Source organism: Triticum urartu, chromosome 4, assembly GCF_003073215.2.
Source record: "Triticum urartu cultivar G1812 chromosome 4, Tu2.1, whole genome shotgun sequence".
Taxonomy (NCBI): Eukaryota; Viridiplantae; Streptophyta; class Magnoliopsida; order Poales; family Poaceae; genus Triticum; species Triticum urartu.
The window spans coordinates 500,548,382-500,570,014 of record NC_053025.1 but is presented as its reverse complement, the minus strand read 5'-3'; the positions used below and the strand labels follow the sequence as shown (position 1 = coordinate 500,570,014).

General features: G+C 43.6%; 1 protein-coding gene across 1 annotated transcript; it reads left to right on the top strand.

Moving 5' to 3' along the window:
* The first annotated feature begins 13,001 nt into the window (after positions 1–13,001).
* LOC125552278 (autophagy-related protein 9) lies at positions 13,002–19,201 on the top strand. The gene is made up of 10 exons (XM_048715777.1): positions 13,002–13,216; positions 13,859–14,489; positions 14,676–14,996; positions 15,808–16,030; positions 16,244–16,423; positions 16,508–16,714; positions 17,119–17,196; positions 17,280–17,350; positions 17,457–17,567; positions 18,093–19,201. Exons 2-10 carry the CDS (start codon positions 13,915–13,917, stop codon positions 18,982–18,984), a joined length of 2,658 nt encoding a protein of 885 aa, XP_048571734.1. The 5' UTR covers positions 13,002–13,216; positions 13,859–13,914; the 3' UTR covers positions 18,985–19,201.
* The last annotated feature ends 2,432 nt before the right edge of the window (positions 19,202–21,633 follow it).

Sequence of the window (21,633 nt, the reverse complement as noted above, 5' to 3'; positions counted from 1 at the left end):
AACACCTCTTTTCTTCGGAGTTGGCTTAGGAATAGGCTCAAGAATTGGCTCAAGGGCTGGCTCAGGAAGTGTCCAATTATTTTCATTTGTCAACATATTATTCAATAGAATTTCAGCTTCATCCGGTGTTCTTTCCCTGAAAACAGAACCATCACAACTATCCAGGTAATCTCTGGAAGCATCGGTTAGTCCATTATAAAAGATATCAGGTATTTCATTTTTCTTGAGAGGATGATCAGGAAAAGCATTAAGTAACTTGAGAAGCCTCCCCCAAGCTTGTGGGAGACTCTCTTCTTCAATTTGCACAAAATTATATATATCCCTTAAAGCAGCTTGTTTCTTTTGAGCAGGGAAATATTTAGCAGAGAAGTAATAAATCATATCCTAGGGGCTACGCACATAACCAGGATCAAGAGAATTAAACCATATCTTAGCATCACCCTTTAATGAGAACGGGAATATTTTAAGGATATAAAAGTAACGAGTTCTCTCATCATTAGTGAACAGGGTAGCTATATCATTTAATTTAGTAAGATGTGCCACAACAGTTTCAGATTCATAGCCATGAAAAGGATCAGATTCAACCAACACAATTATATCAGGATCAACAGAGAATTCATAATCCTTATCAGTAACACAGATAGGTGAAGTAGCAAAAGCAGGGTCAGGTTTCATTCTAGTATTAAGAGATTGCTGCTTCCATTTAGCTAATAACCTCTTGAGCTCATATCTATCTTTGCAAGCTAAAATAGCTAGAGCAGCTTCTTTTTCAAAAACATAACCCTCAGGAATAACAGGTGATTCATATTTATTAGGGGAAGAGTCTTCATCATCACTTTCATCAATATTATTAGTTTCAATATTTTCATTTTCTCTAACCCTAGCAAGTTGTTCATCAAGAAATTCACCAAGTGGCACAGTAGTATCAAGCATAGAAGTAGTTTCATCATAAGTATCATGCATAGCCGAAGTGGCATTATCAATAACATGCGACGTATCAGAACGAATGGCAGAAGCGGGTTTAGGTGTCGCAAGCTTACTCAAAACAGAAGGTGAATCAAGTGCAGATCTAGATGGCAGTTCCTTACCCCCCCCCCCCTCGTAGTTGAGGGATAAATCTTGGTTTTTGGATCTCTCAAGTTCTTCATAATGATAAGCAGATATAAATCCCAAGTGACTCAAAGAATAGAGCTATGCTCCCCGGCAACGGCGCCAGAAAATAGTCTTGATAACCCACAAGTATAGGGGAACGCAACAGTTTTCGAGGGTAGAGTATTCAACCCAAATTTATTGATTCGACACAAGGGGAGCCAAAGAATATTCTCAAGTATTAGCAGCTGAGTTGTCAATTCAACCACACCTGGAAACTTAATATCTGCAGCAAAGTGTTTAGTAGCAAAGTAATATGATAGTAGTGGTAACGGTAGCAAAAGCTAATGATAATAAAAGTAATGTTTTTGGTATTTTGTAGTGATGATAGCAATTGCAACGAAAAAGTAAATAAGCGGAGAACAATATATGGAAAGCTTGTAGGCAATGAATCGGTGATAGAGAATTATGTCGGATGCGGTTCATCATGTAACAGTCATAACCTAGGGTGACACAGAACTAGCTCCAATTCATCAATGTAATGTAGGCATGTATTCCGAATATAGTCATACGTGCTTATGGAAAAGAACTTGCATGACATCTTTTGTCCTACCCTCCCGTGGCAGCGGGGTCCTAATGGAAACTAAGGGATATTAAGGCCTTGTTTTAATAGAGTACCGGACCAAAGCATTAACACATAGGGTCATCACCGGTAAGTATCCCGATTATTGTCACTTCGGGGTTAACGGATCATAACACATAATAGGTGACTATAGACTTGCAAGATAGGATCAAGAACTCTCATATATTGATGAAAACATAATAGGTTTAGATCTGAAATCATGGCACTCGAGCCCTAGTGACAAGCATTAAGCATAGCAAATTCATAGCAACATCAATCTCAGAACATAGTGGATACTAGGGATCAAACCCTAACAAAACTAACTCGATTACATGATAAATCTCATCCAACCCATCACCGTCCAGCAAGCCTACGATGGAATTACTCACGCACGGCGGTGAGCATCATGAAATTGGTGATGGAGGATGGTTGATGATGACGACGGCGACGGATTCCCCTCTCCGGAGCCCCGAACGGACTCTAGATCAGCCCTCCCGAGAGGTTTTAGGGCTTGGCGGCGGCTCCATATCATAAAACACGATGAATCCTTGTCTCTGATTTTTTCTCCCCGAAAGCAAATATATAGAGTTGGAGTTGAGGTCGGAGGAGCTCCAGGGGGCCCACGAGGTAGGAGGGTGTGCCCTGGGGGGCAGGCGCGCCCCCACCCTCATGGCTAGGGTGTGGGCCCCCTGGTCTTCATGTTTTGCAAGGATTTTTTATTATTTCCGAAAAGATGTTCCGTGAAGTTTCAAGTCATTCCGAGAACTTCTGTTTCTGCACATAAATAACACCATGGCAATTCTGCTGAAAACAACGTCATTCCGGGTTAGTTCCATTCAAATCATGCAAGTTAGAGTCCAAAACAAGGGCAAAAGTGTTTGGAAAAGTAGATACGACGGAGACGTATCAATCTTCTTTTCATCAAGATAATCATATTTAAGAGTATCAGGCAATGGTTTAAGCTCAAACACGGGATCACCCTTGGGTGGAGGAGGATCCCCTAAGATTTCAACAGGCAAGTTGTGTTTCAGAATAGGTCCCTATTTAAAGAACACCTCATCTATTTCCCTTCTTTCATTCATAAACATATCATTTTCATGGTCTAGCAAATATTGTTCTAAAGGATCACTAGGAGGTATGGCAATAGAAGCAAGACCAATAATTTCATCTTTACTAGGCAATTCCCCTTCCCGGTGTTGTCTATGAAATTTAGAAAAGTTGAACTCATGAGACATATCACCTAAACCAATAGTAACAACATCCTTTTCGTAGTCTATCCTAGCATTAACAGTGTTTAAGAAGGGTCTACCAAATATAATGGGACAAAAGCTATCTTGTGGGGAACCAAGAACAAGAAAATCAGCAGGATATTTAGTTTTCCCACACAAGACTTCAACATCTCTAACAATCCCAATTGGTGAAATAGTATCTCTATTGGCAAGTTTAATTATGACATCAATATCTTCTAACTCAGTAGGTGCAATATCATGCATAATTTCTTTGTATAAGTCAATAGGTATTGCACTAGCACTAGCACCCATATCACACAAGCCATGATAACAATGATCTCCTATTTTAACAGAAATAACAGGCATGCCTACCACAGGTCTATGTTTATCTTTAGCACAAGGTTTAGCAATTCTAGCAGTTTCATCACAGAAATAAATAACATGCCCACCAATATTATCAGCCAAGAGATCCTTAACAATAGCAATATTAGGTTCAACTTTAACTTGCTCTGGAGGTGTATAGGGTCTAATATTGCTTTTGCGAACCACAGTTGAAGCTTTAGCATGATATTTTATCCTAACAGGAAAAAAGTGGTTTCTCAACATAAGCAGTAGGAACAATAGGATCATTATAAGTGATAATCTTTTCTTCAACTTTAATAGGTGCAGTTACTTTTACTTCAATGGGAGGGTGATATTTAAACCACTTCTCCTTAGGGAGATCAACATGAGCAGCAAAAGATTCACAGAAAGAAGCTACTATCTCAGAGTCAAGTCCATATTTAATGCTAAATTTACGGAAAACATCGGTATCCATAAAAGATTTAACACAATCAAACTTAGGTGTCATATCTGACTCCTTACCTTCGTCGAGATCCCAATCTTCAGAGTTGTGTTTAATTCTTTCCAATAAATCCCATTTGAATTCAATAGTCTTCATCATAAAAGAGCCAGCACAATAAGTATCGAGCATGGTGCGATTGTTGTCAGAAAGCTGAGCATAAAAATTTTGAATAATCATTTCTCTCGAGAGCTCATGATTGGGGCATGAATATAACATTGATTTAAGCCTCCCCCAAGCTTGAGCGATGCTTTCTCCTTCTCGAGGCCAAAAATTATATATATAATTGCGATCACGATGAACAAGATGCATAGGATAAAACTTCTTATGAAATTCCAATTTCAATCGTTTGTAGTTCCATGATCCCATATCATCACATAGCCTATACCATGTCAATGAATCTCCCTTCAAAGATAAATGGAAGACCTTCTTCTTGATAACATCATCGGGCATACCTACAAGCTTAAATAATCCACAAACTTCATCCACATATATTAGGTGCTCATCAGGATGTAATGTTCCATCTCCTGCAAAAGGATTAGCTAGCAGTTTTTCTATCATACCCGAAGGAATTTAAAAATAGACGTTTTCATTTTCAGTAGGTTCAGTAGGTTGAGGAGCAACTCTTTGCTCTACTGGTCGAGGTGAAGATACCCCGAACAAGCCCCTCAAAGGATTACTTTCCATAGTAACAAGTGACAGTAAATTTCACCACACTATACAAAATTTTCCTTACCAAATTCCACCTACCAAAGGCGCTTCACTCCCCGGCAACGACGCCACAAAAGAGTCTTGATGACCCACAAGTATAGGGGATCTATCGCAGTCCTTTAGATAAGTAAGAGTGTCAAACCCAATGAGGAGCAGAAGGAAATGATAAGCGGTTTTCAGCAAGGTATTCTCTGCAAGCACTGAAATTATAGGTAACAGATAGTTTTGTGATAAGATAATTTGTAACGAGCAACAAGTAATAAAAGTAAATAAAGTGCAGCAAGGTGGCCCAATCCCTTTCGTAGCAAAGGACAAGCCTGGACAAACTCTTATATAGAAGAAAGCGCTCACGAGGACACATGGGAATTTTCGTCAAGCTAGTTTTCATCATGTTCATATGATTCGCGTTCGGTACTTTGATAATCTGATATGTGGGTGGACCGGTGCTTGGGTGCTATCCTTACTTGGACAAGCATACCACTTATGATTAACCCCCATTGCAAGCATCCACAACTACAATAGAAGTATTAAGGTAAACCTAACCATAGCATGAAACATATGGATCCAAATCAGCCCCTTACAAAGCAACGCATAAACTAGGGTTTAAGCTTCTGTCACTCTAGCAACCCATCATCTACTTATAACTTCCCAATGCCTTCCTCTAGGCCCAAATAATGGTGAAGTGTCATGTAGTCGACGTTCACATAACACCACTAGAGGAGAGACAACATACATCTCATCAAAATATCGAACGAATACCAAATTCACATGGCTACTCATAGCAAGACTTCTCCCATGTCCTCAGGAACAAACGTAACTACTCACAAAGCATATTCATGTTCATAATCAGAGGGGTATTAATATGCATATAGGGTCTGAACATATGATCTTCCACCAAATAAACCAACTAGCATCAACTACGAGGAGTAATCAACAGTACTAGCAACCTACAGGTACCAATCCTAGACTTAGAGACAAGAATTGGATACAAGAGATGAACTAGGGTTTGAGAGGAGATGGTGCTGGTGAAGATGTTGATGGAGATTGGCCCCTCCCGATGAGAGGAGCGTTGGTGATGACGATGGCAATGATTCCTCCCTCCAGGAGGGAAGTGTCCCCGGCAGAACAGCTCCGTCGGAGCCCTAGATTGGTTCCGCCAAGGTTCCACCTCGTGGCGGCGGAGTCTCATCCCGAAAGCTTGCTTATGATTTTTTCCTCAATGAAAGACTCCATATAGCAGAAGATGGGCATCGGAGGGCCACCAGGGGGCCCACGAGGCAGGGGGCGCCCAGGGGGTATATTTCTTGCGCTCAGTATTTTTTATATATTCTGAAAATAGCTTCCGTGAAGTTTCAGGACTTTTGGAGTTATGCAGAATAGGTCTCTAATATTTGCTCCTTTTCCAGCCCAGAATCCCAGCTGCCGGCATTCTCCCTCTTTATGTAAACCTTGTAAAATAAGAGAGAATAGGCATAAGTATTGTGACATAAGTGTAGTAACAGGCCATAATGCAATAAGTATCGATATAAAAGCATGATGCAAAATGGACGTATCAGCCGCTCAGTCGTTGACGTCACGAAGGCTTCGGCCGATACCACGATGTCGAGTGCCCATAATTGTTCCCGCGTAGTTGGTTAGTGCGTATAGGCCAGTGACCAGACTCAGATCAAATACCCAGATCTCTTTAAGCGTGTTATTTTGAAATAACCACGGACACCGACCAGGGCTAGGCCCACCTCTCTCCTAGGCGGTCTCAACCTGCCCTATCGCTCCGCCACAAAGGTTCACTCAGAGGGCCGTCCGGACCAACGTCCTTTCAGACCCAATCCGTGAATCACTCGCGGGTACTCTACGAGCCGACCCAACTTTAGTCATCACAAGTATCATATAATATGTAATATAAGTATACACCCGTGATCACCTCCCGAGTGATCACGGCCCGATAGTATAGCATGGCAGACGGACAAGAATGTAGGGCCACTGATGATAAACTAGCATCCTATACTAAGCATTTAGGATTTCAGGTAAGGTATCAATAACTGTAGCAACAATGACAGGCTATGCATCAGGATAGGATTAACGGAAAGCAGTAACATGCTACACTACTCTAATGCAAGCAGTAGAGAGGAGAGTAGGCGATATCTCATGATCAAGGGGGGGGGCTTGCCTGGTTGCTCTGGCAAGAAAGAGGGGTCGTCAACAGCGTAGTCGATTGGGGCACCAGCAGCGGCGTCAGTCTCGTAGTCTATCGGAGAGAAGAGGGGGAAGAAACAATGAATATAATGCAAACAGATGCATAGCGATGCATGACATGACAAGTAACGGTGCTAGGGGTGCCCTAACGCGGTATGAGGTGATACCGGTGAAGGGGGGAAACATCCGGGAAAATATCCCCGGTGTTTTGCGTTTTCGGATAGATGAATCAGAGGGGGAAAGTTGCGTGTTCGCTATGCTAGGGATGCGTGGCGGACGAATGAGCTGCGTATCCGGATTCATCTCGTCGTTCTGAGCAACTTTCATGTACAAAGTTTTTCCATCCGAGCTACGGTTTATTTATATTGATTTTAAAAGATTTAAATCATTTTTAGCATTTATTTAATTATTTTAATTCAACATTATCCAGAACAGTGCATGCTGACGTCAGCTGTCAACAGGGGTGTTGACTGGTCAAACTGACGTGTGGGTCCTATTCATCATAGGCTGAAGACTAATTATTTGTTAACATTTAATTAGCAGGTTTAATCAGAGTTAATTAGTTAACTAAACAATGTTAATTAAGTTAATTAATTAATTCTTTTAATTACTTTTTAACGTTTTGTGGGCGGGGCCCCATTTATCACAGACCCCAGGGCCTAACGGGTGCACGGGCGTGCGGGCACGCGGGTGCGGCCGCCCGGACTGGGCGCGACCAGTCGGTGCCACGGCGAGGGGAGGACGCCGGCGCGGCGCCGGTCGGCGCCGGCGTGGGAGCGGCGAGGCCACGGCGGGGCGAGGCTGTGGTGATGCGGGCGGTGCTGGGTCGCCGGGCGGACGAGGCGAGGCCGGGGCGTAGGCAGGGCGGCGCGCTTGCAGGGGAGCAGGGGGCGACGACGGTGAGCAGCGACGTGAGCGGCTGCGGCGGGTGGAGTTGGCGGGGGCGGGCAAGGTCGGGCGCGCGTGCGCGGTGAGCGAGGAAGATGAACCAGAGGGGCGCGACCATGGGCGCGTTCAGGGGCACAGGGGTGGTGCGTGCGCATGCGCGCGGTGGCCAGGCAAGGCGAGCGGCGCCCGCAACGGGGCAGCAGCTACAGGTGGCCGCAGAGGGCAGGGCCGGCGGACGACGGCGTCGCGGGAGGAAGAAGAGGACGGGGCACAAGGCAGCCATGGGCGCGGGCTGGCCGCAGGGACACGAGCGCGGCAAGAGGAGGAGAGGCCAGAGGCATGGGGTGGCAAGTGCCGCCCGGAGCGCTAGCTCCGCCACACGGGCGCGGCGATGCGTGCACGGTCCAGACGTGGGCACGACGAGGTTGTGGTGAGCGCGGGGCGAGGGAGAGAGGAGAGGCCGGGGCCTCACCGCGTGGGCATAGGGACTATGGCAGTGGGTGTTAAGGAGGAGGACGAGGACGCGCGGCGAGGTGGCGGTGACGACGGGCGACGGCGTTAGGTCGGCGATGAGGCGTGGCCGCGGCTTCAGGCGAGCGTCGCACGAGGGAGAGGAGGGGCGAGGAGGCAACAATGACGGCAGGCGACAGCGATCCGGGGCGGTGGCGAGGTGCAGAGGGGTGGCGCGCGGCAACGGCATCCGCGGGATGAGAGTGGGGTGGGGATCGTGCGGGGGAAGTGGGGGTACCAGTTAGGATTTGATGGAGTGGAGGGGGGTAGTTGTAGGCGGATGGGCCGGCCTAGGCGGTGCCCTGGTGGGCCGAGGCCCATGGGAGAGGGGGTGGCCTGCTGGGCTGGAGCCCGGGGGTGCTTTCCTTTTTCTTTTTAGTTAGTTTTGTTTTTTTCTATTTTTATTCTTTTCATTATTCTTTTCTATTTTAATTCATCTTAAAATGTTTAGGCATTTTCTAAATAAGTGCCTTCTGCACTATAATTTCCTATGCATTAATTTGCACATCCCGGACATTTTTATTTTATTGTTTGAATTTTTTTGATGTGTGATAATATTTAATTTTTGAATTTGAAACGTTTTGACCAAACACGTGATTTGTAACAGTAACAAAGGTGACATGGCATTATTAGCGGAGTTTTACTGTAGCCTAATTATCCGGGCGTCACAAAGCATGCGTGTAGTACTTTGTTTCGATAGCTAATAAATTTTTGCAATAAGTATGTGAGTTCTTTGTGACTAATGTTAAGTCCGTGGATTATACGCACTCTCGCCCTTCCACCATTGCTAGCCTCTCTAGTACCGCACAATTTTCGTCGGTGCATTACACCCACCATATACCCTTCCTCAAAACAGCCACCATACCTACCTGTTATGGCATTTTCATAGCCATTTCAAGATATATTGCCATGTAACTTCCACCATTCCGTTTATTATGACACGCTTCATGATTGTCATATTGCTTTGCATGATCACGTAGTTGGCATAGTATTTGTGGCAAGGCCACCGTTCATATTTTGTATACATGTCACTCTTGATCATTTCACATCCCGGTACACCGCCGAAGGCATTATATAGTCATATTTTGTTCTAGTATCGAGTTGTAAGTAAATAAAAGTGTGATAATCATCATTATTAGAGCATTGTCCCATGTGAGGAAAGGATGATGGAAGCTATGATTCCTTCAAAAGTTTGGATGAGATTCTGAACTTAAAAAAAAGAGATGCCAAAGAGCCCAAAATAAAAAAAGAGGCCAAAGAGCCCAAACAAAATAAACAAAAAAATGAGAGAAAAAGAGAGAAGGGACAATGTTACTATCCTTTTACCACACTTGTGCTTCAAAGTAGCAACATGATCTTCATGATAGAGAGTCTCCTATGTTGTCACTTTCATATGCTAGTGGAATTTTTTTTATTATAGAACTTGGCTTGTATATTCCAATGATGGGCTTCCTCAAATTGCCCTAGGTCTTCGTGCACAAGTGAGTTGGATGCACACCCACTTAGTTTTTTTTGAGCTTTCATAAACTTATAGCTCTAGTGCATTCGTTGCATGACAATCCCTGCTCAGTCACATTGATATCTATTGATGGGCATCTCCATAGCCCGTTGATACGCCTAGTTGATGTGAGACTATCTCATTCTTTTTGTCTTCTCCACAACAACCATATTCTATTCCACCTATAGTGCTATATCCATGGCTCACGCTCATATCTTACGTGAAAGTTGAAAAAGCTTGAGAAACACCAAAAGTATGAAACAATTGTTTGGCTTGTCATCGGAGTTTCGCATGATTTAATACTTTGTGTGATGAAGATGAAGCATACCAGACTATATGATTTTGTAGGTATAACTTTTTTGGCCATGTTATTTTGAGAAGACATGATTGCTTTGTTAGTATGCTTGAAGTATTATTGTTTTTATGTCAATATTAAAATTTTGTTTTGAATATCATGGATCTGAACATTCATGCCATAATAAAGAAGATTACATTGATAAATATGTTAGGTAACATTCCACAATAAAAAATATCTGTTTTTATCATTTACCTACTCGAGGACGAGTAGGAATTAAGCTTGGGGATGCTTAATACGTCTCCAACGTATCTATAATTTTTTGTTGTTCCATACTATTATATTATCTGTTTTGGATGTTCTATATGCATTAATATGCTATTTTATATTATTTTTGGGACTAACCTATTAACCTAGAGTCCAGTGCTAGTTTCTGTTTTTCCTTGTTTTTGAGTTTTACAGAAAATGAATATCAAACGAAGTCCAAACGAGCTGAAAATTTACGAATATTTTTTATGGACCAGAAGGGACCTACGGAGCATCGGAGTTGGACCAGAAGAGTCTCGAGGCAACCACAAGCCTAGGGGCGCACCCCTGGCTTGTGGGCCCCTCGAGCGTCCCCGTGACGTGAGACCGACGCCAAAAATTCCTATAAATCCCGAAACCCCCAGAAAGAAATCTAGATCGGAAGTTCAGCCGCCGCAAGCCTCTATAGCCACGAAAAAACAATCGGGAGCCCGTTCCGGCACCCTGCCGGAGGGGGAAATCATCACCGGAGGCCATATTCATCATCCCGGCGGTCTCCATGATGAGGAGGGAGTAGTTCACCCTCGGGGCTGAGGTTATGTACCAGTAGCCATGTGTTTGATATCTCTCTCTCGTGTTCTTGATTTGGCACGATCTTGATGTACCATAAACTTTGTTACTATAGTTGGATCATATGATGTTTCTCCCCCTCTACCTTCTTATGATGAATTGAGTCTTGCTCTTTGAGGTTTCGTTATGTTGAATTGAGTATTGGATTTGAGAACACTTGATGTATGTCTTGCGATGGGATATCTGTGGTGACAATTGGATGTTCTATTGATTCACTTGATGTATGTTTTGGCACTCAACTCATGGACTCCCGAGGTGACATTGAGGTAATCTACGCATAGGGGTTGATGCACGTTTTCATCCTACGTTCTCCGATAGAAACTTTGGAGTGATTCTTTGTTGCACATTGAGGGATTGTTATATGATTCAGTTATGTTATCATTGTTGAGATAATTTGCACTAGTGAAAGTATGAACCCTAGGCCTTGTTTTCAAGCATTGCAAATACCGTTTCTGCTCACTTTTGTTACTAGTTACTTGCTGTTTTTATATTTTCAGGTTACAAATATCTACTATCCATATTACGCTTGTGCCACCATCTCTTCGCCGAACTAGTGCACCTATACAATTTATCATTGTATTGTGTGTGTTGGGGACACAAGAGACTCTTTGTTATTTGGTTGCAGAGTTGTTTGAGAGATACCATCTTCATCCTACACCTCCTACGGATTGATAAACCATAGGCCATCCACTTGAGAGAAATTTGTTGTTGTCCTACAAAACTCTGCGCTTGGAGGTCCAACATGAGTCTACAAGAAGAAGGTTGCGTAGTAGACATCAAGGGCAACTGTTGAAGATGGATATATACTTTTCTTTGCTGAAAAAACTTTCGATCTATTCATCAATTGTCAAGGTAATACAATGAACATCAAAAGCAAAAATTACATCCATGTCCATAGACAACGACGACTACAAGCACTGAAGCGAGCCGAAGGCGCTTCGTCGTCATCGCCTCTTCCTCACCGAAGCTGGGAAAACCTTATTGTAATAGACAGTCAGTAAGTTGTCCTGTTAATGCCCCACAGAACCAGCACACTAAAACGACAATCGTTGTCGTCGAAGAAAAACGTAAATCGGAAGGATCCAACGTCCACACCCCTCCCGACAATGCCGGAAGCACCATCGGGATGGTGGCTAGGCGGGAAAAACTTCATCTCATCTTTAGAGAGTAGCCACCGCCTCGCCTCTCCGAGCATAACACAAACCTTAACAAAACTTAAAAAAAATATCTAAAAACTGTGCCACTTCGCCGTAAGCGCCAAATCCACCGCATGTCCATGGCTCTAAGGCCATAGGAGACAAGACAGCCCGACGGCCATGCGGCGAGAGGCATGAAAACCCTAATGCGTGGATGCTCTTGCCTCACACACGAATGGTAAAGATTATTCTTTTTCTATGCCTATGAACCACATTTTGGTGTTGTATATATATTATACTCTAAACAACTTTTGACGCCCTGTAATAAGGCGGTCTCTTCTTCAAGCGACACTGACACCCTGCAAGGCTACCGTTTCTGACATCTCCAACCTCCCATTTTCCCATTATGTCAAGCATTCTCCATGAAACGACACTCTTCTACACGTGACACTAACATCCTGCGAGGCCACCGTTTCTGACATCCGAGACTACGTGGCCTACAGGACACATGGTTGAAGCAAAGCGTCGGCCATGCCCTTACTACTCCCGCAAAAAAGAAAGATGCACTTATACTATTTTTTTAACATCAGTACAGACACAAGCGTCCATATATACGCGCATACACTTATCCCTGTAAACGCACACACTATCTCTATGAGCACTTTCGAGAGACTGAGCCGGCATACTATTTTGAGATTTACGAAGTCATCGTAGGCACCTTGTCGTCGACGGGAACGTCTCCTCCCACTGAAAACGCATCGCCGAAAATAAATTCAGAAATAATGCGAGCACCAGGACTCGAATCCTGATGGACTGGCATACAATCTTTTTTTTTTTGCGATCAAAGGCATACAATCTCTTTAACCGTCCAACCACATGTTGGTTCACTGCTCTTATACTACTTTTTGTTTTCCGAGGAATGCTCTTATACTTACTTGAAAACGTGTTTTGCTGGTGTACCGATAGTTAACCAGACCATCAATCCTGTAATACGCAAGACATTACGATTCCCAAAATCAACTCGGCGACCAGCGCGACGCAGAGCAAAGGGAAAACCCCGGATAAAGGAAACGAACAAATTATTATCCCCTCCCCGTACGATTCCTTCCATCCCTCGATCCCGTCACGTCTCTTCTCCCGAAACGCACCGCCTCCGTCTTCCCCTCTCATCGTCTTCCCCCCGTGCGTCCGATTCCCCTTCCCAACCAGACGAGCCGCAGTCCACCGCAAGTCACCTCCTCCTCCCGCGAAACCGCCGCCCCCGCCTCCTCCTCACGCAACCCGCCCTTCGTCGCGCCGGCGCGCCGGCGCCCGCCGGTGCCCATCAGGTCGGTGCTGGACTCCGCCCCTCCCTCCCTCTTATCCGCTCACGACTCTTTTTTCTATTTATTTATTTTATTACGATTTATTATGAGATGAAACCGAGCTCTAGCAAACCAGTTGATCTAGGTTTGGGTGTTTGCTGTTGGCCGGGGGAAAGCCTTAGTGGTTGTGATGATCATGCTTTATGTGGTGGTTCGGGCGCTGGCCGTAGGGATTCTGCTACAAGTTAGCTCAAACGTGTTGTTTAGCTGCCGACCTTGAGGTGCAGAGAACCGGATTGCTCCGCTGATGATAACACGGAATACGTGGGAGGAGATGGCACGACTACGCTAGGCCTCTTGGCGGCTCCTTAGTTTGGCAGCATATGGTTGCTGATCGGTGTTTATAAGCTTAACATTCGTTAATTTGATTTGCGCCTAACTGTTTGATGCTTCTATGTTCACTGTGTTGCAATGATTTTCCAATATACTTGCCTTATTAAGCCTGTTCAGAGCTTGCCCTTGGGTTTGTCCAGGTGGGGAAAATATTGCTTGCGTATGACATTACTTCATTTTCTTCGATTTACCATACCCGTAGCCTGTAGATCTTCAGGAGACTGGTGTTACTCAAAATGTGAGTCATTAACATCCTCTTCGTTCTCTTTATAGGTCATTTCCTGTGGCATGGCAAGGATTCCAATTGGCATTGGCTTTCCTTTTCATGAATGATGTCCTTCCCTTCGAAGGACACAAATTCACAAACATTATTTAAGTGGCCTTGGAGAAGAGAATCACCATTATCAGCACAACTGCTCATTGATATTCCACCTGAAATTGAGTTGTCAGACTACCGAAGATTGCCAAGTTCTGGAAGTGAGAGCCCGTCTGGACTTCTCCATGGTGAAGGCGTCAAGGAAGAACCGATCCCTGACCTGGATATTTTCTTCGAAAGGCTTTATGAATATTTCTGCGCAAAAGGACTGAGGTGTATTGTTACCAAATGGATAATCGAGATCCTTAATGTACTGTTTACGGTGTGCTGTATTGGCTTCTTCTTTTTATATGTTGATTGGAATGCCATTGGCCACTTGAAATGTGGTGTGGAGGCACTTGAGTCTGGAGAAAAACCATGTGATCTGATGGCAGCCATCAAGCATAATCCATTAGTACCCTTTACATTTCCTAAAATGGTCACTGTTGGATCAATGATTATATTGGTAACATATGGACTTATCAACTTCCTCAAGTTCTTTGTACAACTGAAAAGTACACTGAATGCACGTGACTTCTACTATAATAGGTAATATTCAGGTTACCGCACATGCATGTGTGTGTGTGCGTGTGCGTGTGCGTGTGGGTGTGGGTGTGGGTGTGGGTGTGGGTGGGTGTGGGTGGGTGTGGGTGTGTGTGTGTGTGTGTGTGTGTGTGTGTGTGTGTGTGTTAGCCCACAACAATTTATAACTTTACCCTTGTTTTTCTTTTGTAGCCTTAAGATTACAGATCTTGAGATCCAGACGATATCATGGCCCAGAATAATCGAGAAGGTTGTCCTGCTACAAAAGTCTAAAAAACTCTGTGTTGTTAGGGATCTCTCGGAGCATGATATTATCATGAGAATAATGAGGAAAGAAAATTACTTGATAGGGATGGTGAATAAAGGCATTATCTCATTTCCAATTCGTCCTTGGCTTCCTGGTGCTGGCCCAACTGTCAAATCTCATGTACATGACAGGAGAAATCATGTGATACTTCCAAAAGCCCTAGAATGGACCTTAAATTGGTGCATCTTCCAGAGTATGTTTGACAGGTAAACTTGTACTTCAGTATTTTTAAGCATTGATTACTCTTTATGTGTTTATTTGAACGAGTAATAACTATCACAATACTATCTGTTCGGCTAAAATTATTTTCACTATCTGGTTGATCATGCTTGTATTTGCTTTTCTACACTGTGCTCCTGCTTTTTATATAAGCTCAAGCAAGAAACACACCCTCCATCAGCCCATGTAAGCTGTTAAGCCACTGCCTGCTCAACTAAGCCATATATACTGTCTAAACCTTGATATTTGCCATTCACTGCAAATAGTACAATAATTGGTTACCGGCTACCAAATATGTAGTTACTGATGCAGCATATGGTCCAAGCTTTATTGCTTTACAGATAATTTTCTAGATAACCAGTTACACAACACCTTATTTATTTAGGTCAATTATTTGTCAATTCATGTAGTAGTTTATGATGAATCCAACTTCTATTCACTGGTTCAGATCTCACCCAGCAGCTCGTGTGACAGCATCCTATGCATCATATTCCTATTGTGTATTTATCCATCCCCTTGTGCAAGGATAAGGCTTGGATTGAGGGGAAACAAGGATGCAGCAAGTGGTCACGATGCGTAGGATACATTGCCTTAGATGTTAGTACCTACAGGCTACAGATGCATATGTACTCATGATATTTCTGCAGCTTCCAGTGTGCATGTCACCCACTGTGAAGCTTAGCAAGAACCCACACATTGCTTTTGGACGGCTCCATAGATTTTGTTTGGTTTTTGGAGTTTTCTCTATTGGCGAACTTTAGTTACTTGCACTGAATACCTGTATCCTTTGCTTTGCAGTAAATTCTGCGTTCGAAAAGATTTTCTAGCAAGCCCAGCTGCATTGAAAAAACGACTTGTATTTGTTGGCATTGCAATGTTGATCCTGTCGCCCTGCCTTGTAATTTTCCCATTGGTGTACCTCATTCTGAGGCATGCTGAAGAAATTTATAATCATCCCAGTACAGCATCATCCAGAAGATGGTCAAATTTATCAAGGTGGATTTTCAGGGAGTATAATGAGGTAGCTTCTCATGCATAACTCTTTAATTCTAGCCACTACTACTACTATTGACTGATTTAATTGAATGTTTGACATCATTTACCTCTTATTTTCATGATTTATGTGGCTAACAAGCCTCATATTAGCTGCAAGCAACTTGTCTGTTGAGGGCTATATATACTATTCTGTTTACCTACGTTGTCTCTAAAACTCAACTGCTTACAATAATTTCAGGTAGACCATTTCTTCAGACATAGAATGAACAACAGTGCTGTGCATTCGTTGAATTACTTGAAGCAATTTCCTACGCCACTAATTTCTATCATAGCAAAATTTGTATCTTTTGTTTCTGGTGGTTTGGCTGGTGCTCTTATAATTATGGGATTTCTGGGCGAATCCATCCTTGAGGGTCATGTAAGTTCTTTGTCGGCACCTTTTGTCTTTCTCTTACATGCATTTTATGCACCTTCTAAAGTTTCACATCCATAACTTTTGAAGATTTTCGGAAGGAACCTATTCTGGTATACTATTGTTTTTGGAACAATAGCAGCTATAAGTCGAAAAGTAGTGGCTGATGAGCTTCAAGTAATTGACCCAGAAGGTGCTATGTGCCTCGTTGTCCAGCAAACCCATTACATGCCGAAGCGGTGGCGTGGTAAAGAGAGCAATGAACTGGTTCGGAAAGAATTTGAAACACTATTTCAGGTACCTGAATTCAGCTATAGTGCTGTTTTGATTAAGATAATACTCATGTGGCATTTGGCTTTTGATAATAAAAATAGTTAAAAGTTTTTTTCTAGCATGGGCCAGTTAAATTGATTAATAGGTGAATATATAAATGGCATTTTCCCCCGATATAGATATGACAATGTTGAGCTTCCAAGTTTTTATTCATCTCTTTCAGCTAAAGGTTGATACATAAAAGAAAGGTTAGTTTTGGTGTTTAGATTAACAGGACTCAGCGAAGTGGTTTGCTTCCTAGATATCATCTGCCATCTGCATTACATTTTTGTCAGTGGTTGAGGTCCAGGATATGTCTGTATTGGCTATGTATTTTTGTCTTTTCTATTATAAACTCTGAGAACTGTCTTGTTATATTGTGAATGCAGTATACCATAGTAATGCTATTAGAAGAGATGGCGTCCATTTTCATCACTCCTTACTTGCTCATTTTTGAGGTACCAAAGGTAATGGTCTGAACTAGCTTGATGAATGTGTTTCTCTATAGTTTTGTATTTTGTAACAGCTGTGAATTCTTATAAATTTACAGCGTGTTGATGACATTCTGCACTTCATATCGGACTTCACAATTTATGTAGATGGAGTGGGAGATGTATGCAGGTCAGTTGCTGAAGTCTCTTCGGAATTTATGTTCTGACCAAGTGACCATCTATCTTTGTTGAGCCTCTGCAACACTTAACATCATTGCTTTGCTGTGTTTCAATAGTTTAAGCATGTTTGACTTCAGAAGACACGGCAATAGAAACTATGGTTCTCCATTTGATGCACCTAAAAACCTGAGGAGCTCCCAAGGGAAAATGGAGAAATCATTCTTAAGGTAAATTATACTTTCAAGTACTTCACATGCTTCTTACTAGCTTGGTGTACTTAAAAATGGTGTATTTATGGAGTTATTTTCTTGGAAGTATGTATTTCCTCTGGAGTCCCATTCTCAGAAGATGTTGATCCTTTTAAAAAATAACAATCTGTCTAAATTGTGCAAAATATGGAAAATGTTAGCTAACTTGTTAAAACAGTGTGTATTTTCAACACTTAGTTCGGCAATTCAATATAGCAGAGAGTCCTTTTCTTCTAAGACATGATATACTAATTTTTAATCTTGTATATCTTGCAACTATGTTATCATTCTGTTAGTATTACCCCCCAAAAAACGGTGTTATTTTGTTAGTGTTACCTTGTGGTTGTAGTGGGACAATGCAGAGGTATAGATAGCACTGATCCTGTGATTTTCGAAGCCAGCATCATCCATTTTCCTAACTAGGCCACCATTCACACTGACACACATTAACACCAACAGAAACAACAAGATTGAAGTCTAACAGTATATCATGATTGTTTGCAGTTTTCAGAGTGTTTATCCATCATTGGCATCAAATGCAGAGGGCAAACAATTCTTACATAACCTACAGAAGTTCAAGGAAAGACAAATACGTCAACAAGCTGTTGCGCAGTATCAGGCAATGGAAGCATCAGGCTTTGTGGATAGCACAGGTCAAAGGGATGATATCTTCCATCAACTACTCCCAAGTATTATCCGTAACCATGCAGAGGCCTTCCCACCTGCTGGTTATAACTTAGATCCCTTGGGATTGCTGGACTCAGATCAAAGAATTCATCCATATATTCTGGATTGGTATTACATGCGTCATTCACCACACTTGGATAGAGTTGAAGCTCCCCATTTTGACGAAGCATCCCTTGAGGCTGGTCAGAACGCAAGTCAGCTAGCAAGGGAAACATCTGAGATTGAAGAAGATGAAGATTATTACTCTGATCTGTACGGAAGGGTTCAGAGTCATATGGAAGCATCTACATCAAGCACTTTGTTCCGGCATGCTCCTACAAAGCACAACGGTAACGAAGACAGTTCCACAGGCAACTGGTGGAACCAGGCCCCTGCATCTTCCCATGATCCGCAAGGCAGTTTTCTCGAGCCTCCAGCATTTGGATATCATAATATGGCAGACAAAAGTCATTCCAGCCATCACAGTGATGATATATCAGAGGGAAGCGAGGGAGATCTGGAGCAGGGCGACAACAGAAGCAGCAGCACCAGGAGCTGGAGAAATCCCCAAGCCTTGTCCAAGACGAGGTATATGGACGACTCCTACATCGAGGATGGGCTGGGTCTTCATTTCACCGATGAACGACCTGGAGTAGCAGCTGATGCCTATGACAGCATGCCGGCTGGCCTTCCCGTAAGGATAATACCTCGAAGCAGTGACCCAGTGTAGGCTCGAAAAAGGAAAAAAAACTGACAAAAAATAGTTGATGCTTGCTCGTGCGCTGTCGTAACCGGTTGTGTGAACCACGCCTTCGTACCTTCATGATAAGCTGGCAAATGGCCACAAATTCTTTTGTACATACCTACTACAGATCGGTTACGGCCCTGTATATATAATGCCCTTGTCCAGCCCCGCTTTAGTGGGTTGGGGAAGAACCATTCTTTCATAGCACGCAGTGCTTCTGTTTGATACTTCCTCACAAGTTGGCTGTGCCAGGCAAAATCAATCTGCTACGCAACATACTTTCCTGAGAGGGTTTAGCGTTAGTTGTCACATAATGAGTACTAGTAACTGTTGATCCCATGAGATGTGGAGGTGTCATTTTGAAGGCCCCCGGGAATTAATTGGTAGCAAGTTCTGGAGCACACTCCTCTGGAGGGCCAGACAAGAAGCGAGCGGCCTCAGCATCCTTGTCGAAACCTTAGCCAGCAATGGCGTCGTCCTCGCCGCCTAGATAGTAGGTAGCCAAAAGCAGGTCGCATACGCGACATGTGCACCGAGTATCCGGTCGAGACCAAAACCCCCGCAGCCGGACAAGCTGATAGACATGCCGGGCCGCTTCAGATCTGTGCCGACACGACGCCAGGAGCCCCTCGACACCGCCACTCAATGCCACCCATCCCCAGCACGAGCGGTTTCCCCCAACGCACGACCCGGATATACATATCCAGTCTGTAATTCGCTGATGGTAACCAACCATGATTTTACATTTTCTGATGAGTTGGTAACCAACCATGACAGCAGTAGTACGATCCACTGCAATTTGCGGAGAGAGAGAGAGGCCTTTCGCCCAGTTGTCAACTTGTGGTTGATTGATTCATTGATTAAATTAAACTGTAACGATGGCTGCCGACGTGCCAAACCCATTTCCTCGCTCATGCTAGCTGTAAATTTCCCGCACGTTTCGCTCCGCGTGGACCGACGGACGCCGCAACCACCGGTCGTCCTCGCCCGGATCCGATCGAGTGACGAGGAAACCAACGGCCCGCCCCCACCAAACCAACCAAACCAAACCAAACCAAACGCCATCTCAGATCTCGAGCGACGAAATGAACTTCTCTGTTAACCGGTCCTTTTCGTCGCCCAGTTCGCAGCTGCCCCGAAAGCAATCGCGGGCGTCTCGTCGGTACTGCTACCGTGCCAAGCGTGCTTCTGGTTCGATCAACGGCGGTTGGGGCGGTAGGTCGGTGGTGGTTGGGCCCTTCGGCATCCACTCTCCATCACATCCTTCTGCTTCTTGTGCATCATCTGCCTGGCTGGTTTCGCGCGAGCGTCGGCGTCCTCGCTCGCCGCAAAGAATTCCACGGCCTTTGCGTGTGTGTTATGCAAGTATATAATTGTTGGTGCCCTTGAGACCGAGGCAAATGGCGAAAATTCTCGTGAAAGCGAGACACGAAACGGTTGCATACGTGGTCGGCTGGCTGGTATGTTTCTTTTTCCGGGGACAGACAGGGCCGTGAGCCTGATCTCAGATGTCACGCACGGACGCCGCGTGGATCGCTGGCCTGCCGCAAGTCCATTTTGTAAAAGTCGAGTGCTTTTCTATTCTATGGGTTGATACGAAAACACAATGAACGAATCGCTGCTGGATAGAGAAACGAACTTTTCCGCAGGGTTTCTTGTCGCGGTGGATGATCGATCGGTGGCTGCAAAGTTCAAACAAAACAAAATCGCGCCGAATCGATCGTCATACTCCGTTGATTAATCTTCCTTTTGGCCTACATTTCGACTTTTCATGGTTTGTGACGTTTACGATTTTATTCATAGGTTTTCTTGTTTTGACACATGGCAGCGCCTTGGAAATCTGGTCGCGTCATTGCGGTTTGAAATGTCCGGTTACGTATTGTATGAAGGATTCCACTGGGATGCTTTTCAGATTCAGGGTTTTGCTTATGCATGGCTAGCTCTGTTCTAGGCTAAGCACCTGCAAACATAGCTGCGCCCTGGCACACTGTAAAAAATGAAAGCTCCAGTTCCTTTAAGGCCTTAAAGGATGCAGCAAAGGAAATTTGAAAAAACTTAGAATCCACTTGAACCTCTTTTTTAAATCCCTACGGGTGAAGAACTGGGACCGAGATCCTTAGTGCCATGATAACATGCTAATAATACATTTTCATTTGGTTCGTTTTTGATTTCAATCTGTTTACATCTTTTTATGTGGTCTAATTTTCGATTTGACTTGCTTATTAGGATTCTTTCTGTTTTTCTTCATTCATGTGAACCAAACACCAAGTCTACAACACTTCTATATTCTATAATCCTTTGTTATACACAGTTACTGCATTTTTTCATGTGAACCTAACACCCAAACCTGCAAAATTTCTATATCCTCTAATCCTCTGTTGTTATACACAATTACTGCATTTTTATCTACCTGTACTTTTCAGAATGATGTGAATCAAAGAGGCCTAAACGTTTATTTTGAAGTAATGTCCAACACACAACTCTAATCATTATACAACTCGACAAAGTTTATATGCGCGGGCACCTCTCTGGGACAACTTTCTACATATGATTTTCAGGTATTTAATCCAAATGTCATTTTTTACGATATCGGCAGCCTAATTTGCTTGATTTGTGCACGTCTAAAACAGCCGG

Bases quoted from the DNA above. Each gene is read 5' to 3' on its own strand.
- LOC125552278 (XM_048715777.1), top strand. From the start codon at position 13,915: ATGATGTCCTTCCCTTCGAAGGACACAAATTCACAAACATTATTTAAG. The intron at 16,424-16,507 runs GTAAGTTCTTTG...TAACTTTTGAAG, and splicing joins AATCCATCCTTGAGGGTCAT to ATTTTCGGAAGGAACCTATT. The intron at 16,715-17,118 runs GTACCTGAATTC...TTGTGAATGCAG, and splicing joins AATTTGAAACACTATTTCAG to TATACCATAGTAATGCTATT.